Source organism: Haliotis rubra, unplaced genomic scaffold, assembly GCF_003918875.1.
Source record: "Haliotis rubra isolate DU_JTF1 unplaced genomic scaffold, ASM391887v1 Scf47, whole genome shotgun sequence".
Lineage (NCBI taxonomy): Eukaryota > Metazoa > Mollusca > Gastropoda > Lepetellida > Haliotidae > Haliotis > Haliotis rubra.
Genome location: NW_025767157.1, coordinates 1312596 through 1333092, shown reverse-complemented (window position 1 = coordinate 1333092; position 20497 = coordinate 1312596). Strand labels below are relative to the sequence as shown.

At 38.2% G+C, this 20497-nt stretch overlaps 1 protein-coding gene across 5 annotated transcripts in view; it reads left to right on the top strand.

Annotated features, from left to right (window-relative positions):
- Window positions 1-14824, top strand: part of LOC124290590 — a 49281-nt gene extending 34457 nt beyond the window's left edge. For 4 of the 5 annotated variants that reach the window (XM_046727342.1, XM_046727340.1, XM_046727337.1 and 1 more), the window contains 6 exons: window positions 3286-3435; window positions 5279-5446; window positions 7013-7147; window positions 8030-8173; window positions 9905-10051; window positions 11319-14824. In XM_046727342.1, coding sequence (XP_046583298.1) covers window positions 3286-3435; window positions 5279-5446; window positions 7013-7147; window positions 8030-8173; window positions 9905-10051; window positions 11319-11449 — 875 coding nt within the window. In that variant the 3' untranslated portion in view covers window positions 11450-14824. The remainder of the gene's footprint in view (window positions 1-3285; window positions 3436-5278; window positions 5447-7012; window positions 7148-8029; window positions 8174-9904; window positions 10052-11318) is intronic. The other variant, XM_046727343.1, reaches the window with a different exon arrangement.
- The last annotated feature ends 5673 nt before the right edge of the window (window positions 14825-20497 follow it).

The window sequence follows — 20497 nt, the reverse complement described above, 5'->3', positions numbered from 1 at the left end:
TTTATATACAGTTTAAAATGTACACACACCTCTACACAACTTTTTTTCCTAAACACAATTTGATATCCCAACTCGCACCTGCACAATTAAACACACCTACTCTCACAAAAAACACACCTACATTCAGTTAGATATGTTGGCTGCGAATCACAACCAGCATTATTCTTTGATCTTTTCCCATAATGAATCTGACACATCATTATGTTTCTGAAATAATGTTTAAATGGTGTTCCATTCAACTGATCCATTCACACCTTAAGACATCTAAACACATCTGCGTATATCTACACTGCGTGTTGGGACAGGTGTGTCTCTCTCAACCAATCAAAGGCCATTATAGTTTCACTGACCATTCTCACAGTGACAGGCAAAACATCGGACTTGAAGTGAACATCATTTGAACAATTTCATTTTACCATTTAGTCAATAAATTAGGAAGCAATATGTGATCAAATGCCACTTTTGTTTATGATTGTTACATAATTAGAGGCATTAGCTCCAAAAATAAAGCAGTAATGGATAGCCAGGTGGAATCCGGTAATGCTACCATGTCCAGAATTGTTACCTCTCCCAGCCCTAATCTAGACACATCTACATCCATCAAAACACAATTTTGCATACCAACTATAAAATGAACACATCTTAACACACACATTCATCCTGAAATTGGCACCAGGTCATGTACACTGTTATTCATACCTGAACACAACTATTCACACCTACATACTACTTCACAACTAAAAGTACCCATACACATCTGCACAAAATGAAACATACCTAGACTGTTTGATATACCTACACACAATTAGACCTACATCAGTTCAATCCCATGACCATATCATACCTTGTTACCCTTAAGATAAATTTGTTGAATTCTGATTGGTCAGTAGTCAAAGCATACGAAACCATGTAGGCGGATTTGCCAGGGTGTACGAACCGTACACCCCTTTCAAATCTGTCATGTGACACAAGACGCAGGTTGTACGAATGACCTTGACCTTGATCAACATCACTGACCCTAGCCTTGCTCCAAGGCTGTAACAAAGGATAATTTTGTGGATGAAAAGATATAGTGTCCTTTATAGAGATAAGTGGACAGTACTATGGATGCCAGTCTTTTATAAGGACAACTTCTCTATATAACCTGTGAAGATCCGGGTTAGAATTGATCTTCAGTAACCCATGCTTATTGTAAGAGGCCATTAACGGGATCGGGTGCTCAGGCTCACTGACTTTGTTGACACATGTCATGGTATCCCAATTGCATTAAAGGATGCTCATGCTGTTGATCACTGGATTGTATGGTCCAGACTGGATTATTAACAAACCGGTGCCATATAGCTTGAATATTGCTGAGTGCGGTGTTAAACAACAATTAACAACCAATCAATTAATTGTTCTCTATAATCTAGAAATTATCATTTATACTAATAACTATTTCCCTAGAGATTTGTGGAAATCTAAACTGACACAGTCAGTACTGGATACACTTCTAATAGATTCTGTGTGAATAGGTGGTCATCAATTCATTTTGAGACAGGAAACCCGCAATTGTAAAATGATGCCTGAACACTTTATTTACATGCGTAATATTCATGATTACTGTGCCATTTATAAAAACCCCATAAAAACAATAAAATCTGCATCCATATTGAACACAGTGTTATTATGTAGAGCTGAAAGCGTGAGGATGTCAAGTTAGACATCATGCCACAGTTATTTCATAATGTTAATGAGAGTTGCATGCAGAGCACAAAGATTCAGTGCTGAAACCAGAGACGATATAATATTATTATATGGTTTCTGCTGAAACACTCTAGTTTGAAACGAGACCATTTCACTGTAACTGACATGTTCATGTGCTGTTGGTGCGAGAATAAGTCGCCAGGGACATTGCATCACTTCATCAAGATTTTACATTTTCAAATGTTTTCAGACATTTTATGGAGCGTCAAGTTTATCGCGTTCAATCACACTATTACGAGAGGTGTGGCATCACAAACACATTGTATATGATCGTTTGATGGGTTGTCTTTTGAGATAAAGTTGTTGTTTTTTAAGTGGGAGAGATGATAAAACTGTTCTCGTGACTGATGAGAAAACAGTGTCCGAGATGGATGAATTGCTCTAAACCATGCTACTGTAGATCTGTACGTCAAACATTGCCAGATCAGTCAGCTTTGACATTGTCCTCCATATATCAAGAGCTTGCATTTCGGTAACACCTGGAACCATTTCTGGGCATCCCATCCTGTAGTTCTCAATCACAAGTCACCCTTGATGGGTGGTTTGTTGCAGTTAGCAGAGCAACTGGAGTGAGATTTAGTGTTTCAAATAGTGGTGCAGGTGTTTTCTCAAATAGTGGGGCATTGGCAGTCATCAGGTGCCTCATTTAGTGTTTCTCAAATAGTGGGGCATTGGCAGTCATCAGGTGATTTAGTGTTTCTCAAATAGTGGGGCATTGGCAGTCATCAGGTGATTTAGTGTTTCTCAAATAGTGGGGCATTGGCAGTCATCAGGTGATTTAGTGTTTCTCAAATAGTGGGGCATTGGCAGTCATCAGGTGATTTAGTGTTTCTCAAATAGTGGGGCATTGGCAGTCATCAGGTGATTTAGTGTTTCTCAAATAGTGGGGCATTGGCAGTCATCAGGCGATTTAGTGTTTCTCAAATAGTGGGGCATTGGCAGTCATCAGGTGATTTAGTGTTTCTCAAATAGTGGGACAGAGGGAGTTACTTGGTTGTTTGTTGTGGGGCAGTAGTAGTGACTGGTTTTTTTTATTTTGTTTAAAATGGGAGTCAGGTGTTCTTTTTATCTGTGTAAAATGGGAGTGAGGTGGGATGATTTATTTTTTGTAAACTAAGAGTCAGGTGGTTTTTTTATTTGTGTAAAATAGGAGTGAGGTAGGTATTTTGTTTTGTGTAAAAATACTGGGCAGTTAGTGGTAACGGGTGGTTTTGTGTGTGGGAAATGGTGTGAAGAGCTAATGGTCTGATAGTGCTCATCCTTAAACTCTAATTCCTTTATATATAATGACACACCATGACAAGGCATGGAGGAATATAGGAACAGAGGTGTTTAAAGGGTTTACTGACAAGGATTTGGGTGTGCGATGTCCCAGGGTGGTCGCAGTGTTTTGTCCAAGCCTATTTCCCTTACAGATAGTAGGACAGGAAACCCAGTCTGTTACAGATGATCTACAGTTGAAACAATGACGTGATGTCATAGAGGTATGTTAGGCGATGCAAAGTAACATTAACTGACTCACTCACTCATCTTTACTAGCTTGCAAGTACCAGAAAGGAAACTGGAGTGAGTGTGATCCCATGACAAAGAAGATGACTCGGACGCTAACCCTCGTCAAGGGCAGCGACCAGTGTCCACCAAGCAAAACCAGGCAGAGGCGATGCAGGAAACGGAAATCGAGTAGAAAAGGTATGCTACCTTCAGTTGTTTTGCTGCTAACAAACGTTGCTTGTGCTGCTGCCGATGCATATATGCATGATTGCCTTGGACTTTGCAAATTGCTGACAGTGTACTAAGGCTGATCATTTCAAGATTACAGTGTAGAATGTCAGTATTCATTATAATGTTCAGCAATGGTCATAATGTTTTCTGTAAATAGGAATGTTTTGGGTTTTAGGTTACAATGTCCACAATAGTTGCATGTTCAACTGTTCCATAACATTTCATATTTAGGGAATCCGGTGTCCCCATTATGTCACAGTAATCACAGGCACAGATGAATGACACATTCAAATCCTCTATCATCAAGTCAGTTTCTTCACTTAATGGGGCCATGGGGTGGCCTAGTGGATAAAGTGTTTGCTCGTCATGCCGAAGACCCGGGTTCGAATCCCAGGTACAATGTTCCAGTAATCCAGTCCCCCATGTTGGAAATGTTATGTTTGTAAGAGTTAGCAGTCATGTTCCTACTGGAAATATCCAAGGATGCTATTGGCTAAAACTGAAGGTCAAGAGGTGCAGATCGGCAACATTTCATTGGCTACAGATATAAAGTTTTCTCTCTTAAATTTGCTCTTCATGTGACACATATTTTGTTTGTTGGAAGTGATGGCGTTAAATCGGAAGTTCAGAAAGCATCTCACATTAGTAGCTAGAGGCTTTGTGACTTTAAAGTATAACTAAATTTCCCAAAGTGGAAGTGTAGTCATTCAACTAGGAGAGTGCATTGCTTTCTTGTAATGGTTGCTGCAGGACTTTCTGGTTGAAGAATCTTTGAAAATTTGGCATGGATCCTTATAAAAAATAGTGTGATGTCTGAGAAATAACTGGAAGTTATCATGTGAATACAGAGAGAGAAATGGGACTTTCAGGATTTAGGTTGTTTTTTTGTTCTGACTGAAGTTGCTGTCATGAGTTAAGATTCTGATTATGTTAGATAGTGGTGTGTAAGTCTTGGTTTGCTGAATATTTCCTAAAACAGTTCTCTACAAACTTTGACGGACTGACAGACGGATGGCCTCGTGAATTTTTATCTTGCCCTAACATCCGACTTGGCCCATACATCCTGTCCCCGAGGCCCCGGGTGAGGGGCACCTGTCAACCACAGTGTCACACACGAGGGTGACTCAGTCCACACTGAAACAGTGATGAATACTTATGGGATATCTATCATCACCATTAGAACAGATTCAATGTCAGTCTACACAGCTGGTCACTTAAGGACCTCAGAGCACATAAATATTGTGTATTCAGTAAAGAAGACCCATTCTCATCTCCTGCTCTTCATGCTTCTAATCATCTCCTTTTCAGCTCTTGAAGTGTACTTTATGTTCTACATAACTTTTTTTTATGGCCTGTGTGTTACTCTGTCCATGCAAATGTTAATTTTGGGAATACAACTGAAATGAACATATTTGGCATGTAATTTAAAAAGAGAATGGATCATTGGTTATAATCAATGACTGATAGGTTGGAACAAACTCATTGATTGATCAGAAAAGTATGAAACCCCATCAAATGACCAAAGGTGCATAGTGTCTATCAAAGAATGGTAAAAATTTGAATTAAAAATTTCCCAATTCCCTATAAAACAACCCAAAAAATGGCAAAATTAAAAAGATCCATTTCAGAAAACTATTGCTATGTTTTCCAAGTTTTTGACAATAAGCTCTTATTTGGGGATCCTGGATAAGACCCTGTCCGTACTTTTTCAGTATACATTGTAACAGTATATATGTTAACTAATGCTTCTCTCCCAGCGCTTACACATGTGTGTGCTTATCCCTTTGTGTGTACCATTGCTTGATTGCAGCCTGTAAGTATAACCGGGGCCCTTGGAGCCAGTGTGATCCAGTTACTAACAAGATGCAGCGCACGATGACCCTTAAACGAGGCGACCGAGATGCATGTGATCCAATCAAAAAGGTGACCAGACAGTGTCGTCGTAGAGCAGCTTTGACTGCTGCTAGAATACACACGAGTAAGTAATATCAGGAAACTCGACACCTTATTTCCAAGGGATTGAATAGACCCCCTGAAGCCTTGTCGACAGACTCAAATGAGTGAGTGAGTATGGTTTTATGCCGCTTTTAGCATTCCAGCACTATCATAGTGGGGACACCAGAAATGGGCTTCACACATTGTACCCATGTGGCGAATTGAACCCGGGTCGTCCGAGCTGACGCTTTAACCTGTAGTCTACCCCACAGACAAAAATGGGGATTGGGTGGTATGAATGAGACCTTGGTGATAATGTAACATACTACACAGACTGTGGATCATAAGTCATGAAGTCAGCCATTGGTGTAAACTGACCACACTAAGGCCATATTACATCGATCAAGTGCCATGGTGTATATTCTTTTTAGACACCCTTTGCCTCTGACATTTAATCGCAAAGATAATAATTGGGAAATATCTGTTAAATATAAACCTCCTGCTATTCAATTGATAAAAGAAAGTATATGATGATTTGGCTGTAATATTGCTTGCATGCTACTGTCAGTTTCCACCGAGTTCCATAGCTCCTAAAGATTTCAATCTTTGTGAAATATTTTGATCACAAATAAAGTTGTAGCATTTCCTGAACTTGTTATGACAATCGTCCCTAGTACATGGTACTAATCTGTATGGGGAATGTGGGGTAGCCGAATGGTTAAAGTGTCTGCTCCTCATGCCGAAGACCCGGGTTCGATTCCCCACATGGGTACAATGTGTGAAGCCCATTTCTGCTGCCTCCAGCTATGATATAATTCAGGAATATTTCTAAAAGTAGTATAAAACTAAAAACTCACTCATTCACTTAATTCACACTAACCTTCATGTGATGAAAATGTTTGATATTCCCAATGACAAGGTTGATAATGCGGTTCAAGCTGTGAGCATGATGTATGTATGGGTTAATATGTTTATAACATGATCCACCTAATTTGCATGTTAGTGTAAAGTAACATATTTGTGCTCATTGTATATGAATTAATTGGTTCTGATGATGCCAGGAGGATATGGAGTTGTCTCCCTTACTTTAACAGCCACAGTTGTGTATTAATGAGTTTTCTTGACACTTTGCTTCAGTTCTCATTACATTGTACTATGTAGGATTGAAAGGGTTAATGTGATTAGGACTGTAGCAAGGACTGGTATTTTGTAAATTTTAGTGAATGAACTTAAGCAATTACTGCTGTAATGTGGAATGCAATGGTATGACTATATACTAGTCATATATGGTGGCTTAAAGTGTGGAAGATCTGTTTTGGATTTGGATAGATATGAACAAACAGCTTGATTGGGTCTGTGTTTTAACGTAAATAGTATCGTGCCATAGTTAAAGAGTCCGGGTAAGAAATCAGCCAATGGTCAACCTGCGTCGAGAAGCCATTTTGAAAGGTTGCACTATTCACAGGAGGGTGTGCGGACATAAACATTCACAGGAGATACTGCCACTGACTACAAGTAAACATACAAACTTTACTTTATAACATAATCTTTTCTCTACCCACCTCTCCTCTTTTGTTTATCTCAGAGTGTGTGCGTTTTTAATTTTCAGAATGTAAGTATGAGTTTGCAGACTGGCAGCAGTGTGACCTACGAACCAACACGATGACACGGATAATGAATCTAGTCCAGGGGGACCCAGAAAAATGTGCTCCAACAAAAGAATTGAAACGCAAATGTAGGAAACGTAAGTATACTTCAGTTATTTGAGCGATTTACCTGGCAGTTACCCAGGTTCAAGTGCTGGCATGGATGCTAAATGGAAAGTACACGTGAAGATCCGGGTTAGAATTGGCCTTCAGCCACACATGCCTGTCATAAAAGGCAACTAACGGGATCGGGTGGCCAGACTCGCTGACTTGACTGACACAGTGGCCAAACTTGCTGACTTGGTTGACACATGTCATTGTATCCCGATTGCGTAGGTCGATGCTCTTGATGTTGATCACTGGTTTATCTGGTCCAGACTCGATCAATTACAGACTGCCGCTATGTAGCTGGAATAGTGCTGAGTGCGGCTTTGAGCAACCAACCAACCAACCAACAAGACGGAAAGTACAAGTTAGGTGTTACATATCTTTATATTACTTTGTGGAACCCTATGCTCTCACATCCCTCTTTCGGGTACGTAAGTCCCAAATCATTTCAAGTCAGTTTAAGTGTACCAGGTTTTTAATGGTAGTATATTTGTGTTTTTAATGTATGGCTAAATCTCAGCATCAACGTCAATGGCTGAAGGGATGGTGTAAATCCAGCTAGGGTCCATGCAGGTAGCAAAAGTAATGTAAGTCCCCATGGGCCTTAGTATGGTGATCTACGTTCAGTTGTTGGCTCTCTATAGCCCGTATTTTATATTGTATTGTCTTCTTTAATTGGAATATTTTAACTTTGCGCTAGTTTTATATTTATAACTGTGATTCTCTAGTCTTTTTACAGTCCATCGTCGACAGGTTTTAATCTTTAAAATGTTTCAACTTTTCATTGTATGGCTTGTTTTCGTCACGATATGGCTGCAATATTGCCGATGTGACGTTAAATCTTAACTCACTCACTCACATCCCTCTTTCAGCATGCAAGTTCCGTAAAGGGAGCTGGTCTGCCTGTCACCCCACAACACATCTTATGACAAGAATGGATACTTTAATCAAGGGAGATAAAAAGTTCTGTTCAAACAAACGACAGATCACTAAGAAATGTAAAAAAGGAAAGAGAAGTAAGTGTGTATGATTATCTTTGCCATATTCTCTTTACAGGGCTCCAGATAAACTGTGGATATATGCAAAATACACAAAGTAAATCATAGCAACTCAATTAATTTTAGTTATTGCATGCAAACATAAGAAAATTTAAATAAATAAAATAATGTAAAAACGTTCACGGTAATTACCAGCTGGTGTACCTATACATGTGTATAGATGTGTTAAATGATTGAATGTATATATGCGACACTGGCGCAGAACTGATGGAATCAGAGAAAGAAAATATTTTTATCCCCCCGGCATGTAATGCGGGGTGATATAGTCGACGCCTCGTTCATAATCATTTTGTTTCCAGAGCATAACTAAAAAAAAGTTAAATATTTTTCAACAAAACTTGGTAGATATATCAAACAGAACCTTAAGTGGTGCCTTTTGCTATTTGCACAGATTTTGGGCATTTTTAATTTTCCCAGTTTCCATGGAAACGATTCTGACTTAGTCCCAAAAGGGAGGGGTGGGCTTCGTTTCCGGAGCATAACTCAAGAACTGTTCAATATTTTTCAACAAAACTTGGTAGATATATCAAACAGAACCTTAAGTGGTGACTTTTGCTGTGCACAGAATTTTGGCATTTTTATTTTTCCCGGTTTCCATGGAAACGATTCGGACTTAATCCCAAAAGGGAGGGGTGGGCTTCGTTTCCGGAGCATAACTCAAGAACTGTTCAATATTTTTCAACAAAACTTGGTAGATATATCAAACAGAACCTTAAGTGGTGCCTTTTGCTATTTGCAGATTTTGGGCATTTTTATTTTTTTCATGGAAACGATTGATTTTCATGGAAGGGAGGGTGATTCAGACTTAGTCTCAGCAAAGGGCCCAGTGTGCCTTTTGCTATTTGGTTTTGGTCTTTTTTATTTTTCCTGATTTCCATGGAAACACAACTCTCAAAAGTGTAGGTTTCTTCTTAATATCTTTCAGTAAAACTTGGCAGATATGTCAGGCAGATCCTGAAGTGGTGCCTTTTGCTATTTGCAGATTTTTGTCATTTAATTTTTTCATGATTGCCATGGAACGATTTGCACGTAGTCTAAAATCAAGCTGGACTTTAAGTAACTGTAAGATGATTTGTTCTTTCAAAGATGTGGAGGCCGGGGGGATATGTCATCTTCTGATGACTCTTGTTCGAAAATCGATCGAAAGAAGGATTAAAAATGAATATCGATTGTAAAAAAAAATGTTTTTGATTAATCAGAATTTTGTTGTTTTTGTATAACACCCTTGAATTAAGTATACTAAGCATTTAATTTGATGAATATTCACGAACAAGCATGCGTTCAACAGCGTAAAGCTATGCGCATTGTAAAATTTTAACCACTTTTATTGTTTAATTACAATTCCAGTGTCTTACTTGCATGCGTGCATTTCATTGCATGACAGTATTAGTTATAAAAAACCCATTAATTAGCAAAAACCTGGGGAAAACCCCTTAGAATTGATGATTACATTAAAACTGTATATATTTCGATTATAATCAATAATCGTTCACCACAAGTCCTCTGATAATCGATAGTTGATTTGGTTTCCGATTCCCAACACTAGTTCCTTTGGACGCGCTAATATATTTTGTTGAGTCCATTGTCAATTTTTATGCGTATAGGATGCAGGAATTCGCGTCCTGTAAATCCCTGTTGAGATATTAGAGCGTATTAGATGACTGGTGAGTATTGGTTTCTGTGTTGTAGAATGCCAGTATGATATAGGCGAGTGGAGTGACTGCAATACCACCACCAACAAGAGAACCCGTGTGAAAAAGCTGAAAAAAGGCGACTTGAAAGTGTGTAAACCTGAGATAGCCATGACCAAGTCATGTAGCAGACCAAATGGAAAAGGTAAGTCGTGATAAGGGTTGGGGCCCGTTCACCAAAGTGAGCTACAATTCTTGTAAGTGTATATTATAAAATACTGTAAACATATTATATATCGTGCAGGTTTTATTTTCTCGCTTTTCGCGCAAAATATTTTACTGCAAAAATTTTATACACAGCGAATAAACCTTTCAAAATCCTATTGCCGAATTAGCGAAAACAGCAATGTGTGTTGTGGCCGCCATTGAAATTGGTCACATGTTCTATTTTCTGTTTTTACCAATCGTAGTGACACTTCCTAAGTACTTAATACTAAACGTATTACTGTATATATCATGCAGGCAGGTAAGCAATACATGCCGCCTGACAGGTTAAGCCACTCTGGTTGTTTTCATTACTATTAGTGGTGGGCTAAGAGACAGCTGGCAGTTCCGGCACTTTATGATTGCGCGAATAATTGACCCCTCGATGTAGTCTAAACTGTCAATTCCGCGAAATTTGCACCAAGCGAAAAAGTATGTTTACAGTATGTAAGTTATGTTCACCAGAGAGCTAAATCTGATGCCTTAACATGGCCTTATCACAGCTGTACCACTAAGGTTGCTTCATACAACTGCACACACCGAAGACCCGGGTTCGAATCCCCACATGGGTACAATGCGTGAAGCCCATTTCTGGTGTCCCCCGCCGTGATGTTGCTGGAATATTGCTAAAAGCGGCGTAAAACCAAACTCAGTCAGTCAGTCAGTCAGTCAGTCATACAACTGCATCATGATCCCTGGCTCGAAAGATTGACTAATTTTTCTGTATCAACCCAACCGCATCAATTCTTTCTGTTGCAAGTCCCAAGTACAATTATTAGTTAACCGTTTTAGTCATTTAGTCATTACAATGCGAAATATAGTTGAGTTTTACTGCTGTGTTTGATCTCCTCACTCAGTAAGTTTAAATTAAACTAGAAGTCCGTCTTTTATGAGCATCTGATATCTCAAATACTTCTATTGCTGTTATTGGTAAAGGCCCCCACAAGAAGGTGAATACTGACATGGAATTATTTGTTATGGTTTTATGTTTGTATTCATACCATTTATACAAATTACATTCCATACAGACCTTTTTGCATCCCCCCTCCCCTCACTAGCAGATCAAATAATGAAAATGCTGTGTACTGTGAAATTCATTGTTACAGATGTATTTTCAATCAGGAAGTGTGTATTTAAACAATTGATAAAATGTTCACTGTACTTTTACAATCTTTTTGAAGTACATTAAATGTTGCTTTTAATTCCAGAGCGATGCTTCTTTGGAAAATGGGGAGAATATCTTCCATGTATGAACGGTGTGATGACAAAAACAAGGGAGCTAATCCAGGGTGGAACTGAGTGTGAAAGGAAGGCTGTGAAAACCAAGGCTTGCAGTTGAGCCACTTTGTAAAAGCCCTAGTGGCCTGGACATTTGCCAAAGACTTGACTGTATTATCTCCCTTTGAATGCTCAGCTTTGCTATAGCTGCTCAACCAATAGGCTTTCACCTTTGCATTCCTCTACATCTGCATAATGTAAGTACAAGGGAATAAGAAAGAAATATTGACCTTACAATGTGATACAGGAATCTTTGTATGCTGCTTTACTGACCGATCTTGTCAGTAGGATAATCTTGACTTCAAACATATTAAAGAGTAACATATTATATTTTCCTTATCAATATCATATTTCTCTGTGCAAAAAGGCTGTCCAGTCAACTAGTTCATTCTGTATTTCATGGATGGCAAGTGAACCAAAACTTTTCCAACAAATTAATTCTGAAATAATAAGGTTCTTTCCTAAGTTACAGTCAGAACTAACTTAGAAGAAAACTTGCTCGTCAATGGCATTGGCTCATTCTGCACGTGCATAGTAAGAAGAATATGGTTTGCACTAAATAAGCAACAACTAAGTCTCAGATGCCAATAGCTTTTATAGATTAAATATATGCTGGGAGCAGGGTAAATGAAATGTTAGAAGTCACTGTTTGTATTCAAGATATTAACTTTCTTTATCAAATTTGTGAGTAAATGTTATCCTCCTTCAGGATATTTTCAAACAACTCTTACGTCGGGAGTTTCAGTTTGTTTAGCAGTTGCTCCTTCGCACATTTTAGGTTTCACTGATGTCAAACTGGTCATTGTTTCACCTTATGACACCATATAGTTATCAGGCCATAGGAAATTAATTATGTGAGCTTTTTCACCCCATTGGCCATTTCCTGTAGGATGGCATATTTTGTAAAGACATGATCAGCTATAAAACAAGAAATATTTCCTGTCCATCTCAGATGAAATTAATTGATTTGTTGTGACTGGGTTCCATTGCTTCCTTCAAGATTTTTGTTGTTTTGTGAATGAATGTTTTCTAGTCATCCATAATGGTTTCAGCCTGGTGCTTTGTCCATAACAGCATTATCTGTGAGCTGCAGCCTCCAATGTCAATTATACACGATTAGATTTATTGCATACAATATTAATGGTAATTTTAGATCAAGTGTATTCATTTCTAGCAGAGACCATATACTGATATATGGTCTCAGTTTCTAGTTTAGATATGGATATTATTTGTTATATAACCTGTTTGTATTGAGATATTCTGCTTATCCTTTAGCTGTTAATGCTTCAGTTACATTGTTGAACATTTATCTAAATGTTTCCATTTCATGTCCATTTAAGCCACTGACTGTCATAATATGTGTGTATATTGGCATGCACGTTGATAATAATTGACAATGTTGACCTACAGAATAAATTAATGCTGCATGTTATAGTATATACACTTAATGTGATGTATTTGGACAAAGCTCTCTTCAAGATTGTTTTCCAAATGTACATGGCAATACTAGTTTAATGTAATCTTGTGCTCAAGGTATTTTACATCAATTGTAAGTCCTTTTGCTGAAATGTCCCATACAGTGTTAAAAGCATACGTGATATATAATGTCAGTGATTCCTATCTATGTGAACCAGATTTTGCCTTTGTAATCTTGCTGGGTAACTTTGTTGTTGTTGTTTGACCAACAGCAAATACTGACAACGACTTAGCATCTTTCTAAAATGTATAGACTGCTTATTGCACCAAACATCATTTTCTCCAGGAATCAAGGTGTGTTTGTTCTTACTGTGGGATCATTTTCTCCACAACCTGTTTGTTGTTGGAAACAAAGCAGGAAATGATCTAGAAGTCATATTTTGTGTGTTTTCATAGTGTCCATATTTTTTACATCTCCCAAGGGTTTTAATTTGTGTTAACACAGTTACCATATTGTGTCAGTTATGAAACTATTTCACAGCATGGCTATTTCCCTGAATTGCACGTTTGTTGATACAAATTGCATTTCTTTTCAAAAGACAAATTCCATAAAATATCTTTGTTAGATGATATTTGTAGTGAGGGATTTGTACCTCTTTCCCTGTATTTATATTGTGTATTAGTATTTTGATTTGTGTTTATCCGCATCATGGTTTTCTACTTACTGGACACTTTACTTAAGTTTAATTGGTATTAATGCTTGAAATGTTTATTGTTCATGGTAAACAACGATTCTCATTTTGAATTTAAGCTGACAAATATTTGGAATATTTTTGTTTGATTAAATTTATGGTGCTAGTTTGTTTGGTGTAAGTGAATGCTTTTTCTTAGATGAATTGTTCCTGTTGGATCAAACTATTTGGTTAACGATAAGAAAGATGCTGGGCATTGAACGAATCTTGTTTTAGCTTTTAGTGTATTTTGTGCTTTTATTACTTACCAGACAAACTTTCTGGAAAGACATATTAGGTATGTGTATTTTAATAATATGTTAGCCATCATGACAATAGCGTGTTCTGTTCGCCTATGTTCTGACTGAATAAGGTTTTATGCCACTTTTAGCAATATTCAAGCAATATCACGGCTGGGGACACCATAAATGGGCTTCACACATTGTACCCATGTGGGAAATCGAACTCAGATCTTTGGCATGATGAGTGAATGCTTTAACCTCTAGACCACCCCATCGCCCTATATTGAAAAGCCTTTCAAGATCGTTCTGGGGTAAAGGCTTGTTCTAGGTCACAGACAGCTCTGATTAGCTAATGAATTAACTATCAATGTAATTAACTTAAACTCTGTATATTAACTCTAAAACCTTTTATGAAAATAAGTAACATTTGCCACCAAATTTTGGTTGTGACTTCCAATGATATTGGTATTATCTATAAAAGTAGTCATGAGTCAGTGTGCAGCAAAAAGATTTATTCCCGCCTGTTCTTTGTTATTGTATCTTCCAGTATAGCACACTGCATGGTGCAGTAAGAACATCAATTGTTACTGGAGGTCAGAAAAGTTAGGTCCTGACTGTAAGCCATGTTATAAATGTATATATCCCCATGGTCACAAATTTACCATAGGCATTACAGAGTGATATACACTGTTAAGACGGTTCAAGGTTATCTTTTTGTCAGATTTTAATCTGTTCGTGACATTCAACTTGAAACCACGAAACGACAATCATACATCAGTCAAAGGTTTTAAAGTATATATTTATACTATATATATACATACTGAGAATTTTATAGAACTTGTCTTCCATTGGTTCTTTTTTGTAGCTCAATTTTCTGATTTACAGACATAGCATTATAATTGTTAATAGATATGTGATGAGAGTACTTTGTTCAGAGATATGTTTCATAATAGATTGTTCCGTTTAGAGTGTACCCTAGGGTTTTTAATTATTAGTTTTAATTGGAACATAATGTTTACATTTAAAATAAAGTGTTATAGTTAAGAATATGTATGGTGTTGTTTTTAAGAATGTATTTTTTCAATGAAGGAGGTACCTGTAATAATGAGTGAGTGAGACTTTAACTGTGCTTTTTGAGTTTCAGTTATGTCATGGTGTTAGCAATTGATGATCAGGGTACTGTTGTACAATATGATCTTAGGGGTACTGTAACTCCCATACCTTAACATAGACTTAAGGTAGTCTTAGGGCTAAGGTTGTTTGTACAACAGCACCCAGAGAGCCATTGCAGACTTAGGGACGGTTCATAATTTATGGCTAGGGGGGGGTGATGATGATTTTTATGGAGAAACATGTACAATGTGAATGGCCCCCCCACTAAAATTTATATACAAAATAAGTGCCCCCCTCCCCTTCCCATAATATGTAAGCATCACATATGTTTATATGTGATCCCCCTAGTATTTACAAAATTGATAACCCACCCCACCCACCCAGAACAAAATGGGTGACCCCCTTACAACCATCATCACCCCCCTAGCCATAAATTATGAACGGTCCCTTTTATCATGTTCATAGGTTGTTGTGGTTGGAACAGTGTGGGTGTGGGCATAGTGATCCCAGGAAGTATCAAGGGAATTGTATGAATGAAAAGAATATTTCTGTTTATTCTGGACCTGGGATGCACCAAAGTGCACTACACCTGTTTCCAATAGAGAACATCATGGAAGCAGATGCAGACCAGAGCAACCAGGAGCTTTGTGAGTGCATGATGTACTTGTGATGTTGAGGGCAGGGATTTGAGAGGGAGGTCTCGGGAAAGACTTGTGTGGCATTATCCGGAGTACTACAGCTGTACATCTTTACCTCACCTGACTTGCACAACTTGAAGGTCAGGACGTTTGTGGGATAGGCAGGAAACATGAACCAGTGTTATGTGACAAACAGGAGATTGGGTATATAATATCTCGTTACCTCCTTTGCAGGGATACTATACCTGTTTGAAGTTTTCACCAGAAGGGTGAATTACTCTGTCAAACTGATGGACATGTAAATAAATACTGTTACGTACCCCAGTAAGTAAGTAGCTAGGGAAATAACAAGATATACACCTAAGGGAAATAACAAGATATACACCTAGAAAGTTGTCATGAAAAGGGGACAAAATCACCAATCAGTCGAGTATATTTTTTCGTAATTCAGGCCACACGGTCCCCAAGACAGTTGGAAAACTGTTCATCACCTGATTAAGTAGCGTGCATACACTCCAAAACGTGTTATTCACAATAAAGAAGTTGACATCCATAAATGATGCTTTTATTGTTCATGTCCGAATTGTTACATTTTTAATTTGCGTTACTATAATGCTGTCCAACATGAAACATCTTTTGTATCACATGAGCTGGAACAACGTTTCAAATGTCATTAATCTTTGTAATATAATGAGGCAAGACAACCTTCTAAAAAACATTTCTCGCATACCACTACCGTATGGAGGTCATAGTATTTATATATGAAAATTTTACCAGAACTTTATGAGTTTTTACCAATTATGTTTACTTGAAAGTTACCCGTGAAGATCCGGGTTAGAATTGATCTTCACCAACCCATGCTTGTCGTAAGAGACGACTAACGGGATAGCGTGGTTAGGCTCGCCGACTTGGTTGACACATGTCATCGTATCCCAATTGCGTGGACCGATGCTCATGCTGTTGATCACTGTCTGGTCCAGACTTGATTATTTACAGACCGCCGACATATAGCTGGAGTATAGTCCGGCGTAAAACTGAACTCGCTCACTCACAACTTGAAAGTTACGAAGAGATGTTCGAAATTGCATATTGCTTTTTGTTTCTCTAGTACAGTACTGAACAGTTCACTTTCTGAAAAGATTGTGTACTAACAGTGTACCCAAAAGCCGGAAATAGATACTTCTTTTTAAATCAGGTGAAAAACATGTTCGTATTTCCATTACCTTGGTATAATTAAACCCACGCACTCTTATCATGCTTATTACAGTTTGATCTAAATTGTCGCCATATCTGATTTTAATGAGATTGAAAAACGACACTTAATTAAAATATCGTTTTCATTTAATAGTGCAAGCAAACCTTAACACTGTTCGGTGAAACGACTGATATTTATTCTCAAAATCTTCATCCAGTATTTAATGACTAATAAACGTACAATGACAGCCAGTTTCACCAAACAAAACCTTTGTTAGTTGAAAACTTATCACCTTAAAAACGTTAACATTAGAAAGTTTCTGCCGGTGCAATTTATTACTAGTTTTATCCCACACAGTTCGGGGCGACACGTCAGTTTTGGATGGATTTAGTCTGAGATTTTATATCAGTTGCAAAATCATTATATCTGTAAATACCGACAACTGGAAAAATGAGGCTATTTCCTCGCATGCTTTGAATCATTTACCTGGGGGCAAACAGCTCCAACGCATTTACAATAATAAATATATGTAAACTTTCAGCTTTTTTTACACTGACCATGACATTCCATGATTGAGACTCATGTAATAATCTGCTCCGGGAATCTAATTTAGTGTTGTAAATCTTGATAAATAAATAAAATATTGAAATGCCCATTTTGAGCCATGTATGTTTTACATGTCCTGATGGTTTTGTAAGCCCCGAGCCAACTACGAGGAAACAACATTATGTAATCGGCAAATGGAAGATGAAATCAATATTTGGAGTGTACTACATGATCGCAGGGAGCGAGCGTGTCTTGCACAAGCTTATTAATGACAAGAATATGAACATGGTTCAAACGTAGCCTCGTGTTAACCCACATGGTGTCTTAAAAAATGAACAATTCGCAGGGATGGATTTTCATGTCAAATTTAACCGTAAAAAAAGTAAATATATGATTACATTTCTGAAAAATTAAGACGCTTTTTCTGAAATCAATGAACACGCACATAACGCTTCTCTTAACTTAGGCTTGCGATGTATCTTGTACACGACCCCTGTAAATTACAATATGACCAATACTAGAGATACTGTACAAACAAACCTGCCTAAGGTTCTTAAATGTATGCTTTAAGATTATATGAAACAACTCTAGCACAGCATATATTGTCGCTGGCCTTTCGATGAAGGATGAAGAAGTAAGTGTATGCTCAGAAACGTGTTCCTCATGATAAAGACTTTGACATTGATATTTTCTCTCTCTTGTGTGTATCGAGTTTAAATGTCACTCGAAGGCTGGCATTTATAGTCGGAATATTGAAGTCAGTGCTTGAAATCACTCAATGTTATGAAAAGAAAACGTATTCCCGGAGCAGGTTATCAAAATGAATCCCAGACCAACCTCCACAGTATCAAAAGGTCCAGCCCTCAGCAGGTATACTTACCTGTACTCCAGCACCTGCAGAATACAAGAGAAGATGAGTGCACGTTATATGTTCTTCATTGTTCTTAATACAGAATGCCAATTTAAATATGGTGTTCCCTGGTTACAACTGGTCCTCAGTGAGTGAGTGGGTGGGTGGGGGAGTGAGTGAGTGAAATAAAACAGCTTGAATGTATTCGTATTGCCGCCAGTATTCATAATATTTTACATTAAGATATAGAGCTGGATGTTGTATTCTTATGTGAATCAGGTATATAGTATGACCAGAAATTATTGAGAATTTTAGGAATATGTTTAAATGGATTTCTAGTATAAACAACCTTGACCAACTATCAAGTGCTTGGTTTCTTTCAAGAGAGACAACTACGTTAATCCTTTTTCATTAGTTTGTGAAGAGTTATCCCCCTTTGTTTACTTGCTAGCAGACGACATTTTCAGTGATCCTCAGTATGGATGATTTAGAGAAGAGGAAGTTGATTTTAGAGTATTATAACAAGGACATCAGATCAGCTAAAGTGATTTCAAGTAGAACAGGCATCCCTTTGTCCACTGTTTATCGTATTTTGAAAAATATTGCAAATGGATATGGCATTGAGCACCAGGGAGGCGCAGATAGGCCCAGAAAATTGACTGTCGTGACAGGAGGCGGCTTGGTATTCTTGTTTCTATAAACAAACGAAGGGGTTGAGAGTGAGTGAGTGAGTTTAGTTTTACGCCGCACTCAGCAATATCCCAGCTATATGGCGGCGGTCTGTAAATAATCGAGTCTGGACCAGACAATCCAATGATCAACAGCATGAGCATCGATCTGCGCAATTGGGAACCGATGACAAGTGTCAACCAAGTCAGCGAAACTGACCACCCGATCCCGTTAGTCGCCTCTTACGACAAGCATAGTCGCCTTTTTTGGCAAGCACATAGGTTGCTGAAGACCTATTCTACCCCGGATCTTCGCGGGTCGAAGGAGTTTAGAATACTTAAGGCTGGATATGATTGACAGAGGAACTGTGGATGTCTGTAAGGAGACAATTAGAACTGAGCTGCATGCAATGGGTTGGCAGAAAAGTCGAGGAATTCCATCACCGATCATGAAACCTGAACAAAAGCAGCGAAGGTTGAACTGGTGCTTACAGCATAGAAATTTTAACTGGGACAATGTGATTTTCTCAGATGGAAGTTCTGTGTGGCTGTTTCCTAATACACTGAAATTCTGGACCAAACAAACTGAAAAACCTTTGTATCAGCACCCAAAGTACAGTCCGAAAGTTAACGTGTGGGGTGGCATATCTGTGTTAGGGGCAACGCCCCTCTGTGTATTTGAAGGGAATATGAACAGTGAGCGGTACACAGATATTCTCGAGGGACATTTACTTCCATCTGCTCACGTGTTCTATGGAAATTTTTGGATTTTCCAGCAGGACAACGACCCAAAACATCGTTCAAAGCATTCACAGGCCTGGTTTCGGACCCAAAATATGACATTATTAGATTGGCCCAGCTATAGCCCTGACCTAAATCCAATAGAAAATGTTTGTGGACTTATGAAGGAAGGTGTCAATAAGAAAAATCTGACAAATATTGCTGAAATGAAAGAAGAGGTGGTCCGATATTGGGACAGCATGGACCACGACTTTCTAACTTCTTTGATCAGTAGTATGTCCCCTACATTGAAGCCGCATTGCTGAAGCCTGCATTGCTGCCCATGGTTCTGGCATATAATGAGTGAACTAACTGTTCACCTGTCTTTATGTTAACGTACTACATATGAATCTTCTCTCCGGGATCAGCTGTAATCCATTACAACTGCCGAATCGTCTTTAAATTCTCAGCAGACAAATCGCCCCTTCAGCCTGATGTCATCCAGACGGATTTCGAAATTTCAACGCTGTGAGACCGTTTCCCCAACTGCGACGTCCGTGGATGCTATTTCCACTACAGCACATGTATATGTTAACGTACTACATATGACAATCCGCCTGTTCTCTCCGTGATCTAGTTAATCTGACATCCTTTCCAGAAATAATTATTCCCTCACAACACGCTCTGAACATTTTACTGTGACAGAGGTAAGACTAAACTGAACGGTCATAATTTCACTAAGGAAATAAGTTTCAGACACGTGTACTATAATAGATGTTTTCCTAATGATTGGTAACTTTATTTATGACTTTTTCAGTTTTTGAAATATACCGCTCAGTTAGTCTGACGTCATGAAATAATATTTGCAAACAGCACGATATTTGACAATGTGATCAAGGAAACACTGTACTTGTATACTATGAAGCTACCTGTACTGTACTGTACTGTACTACAGAGGTAAAGTCTGTAAACATAATTCTGGGAATAAAA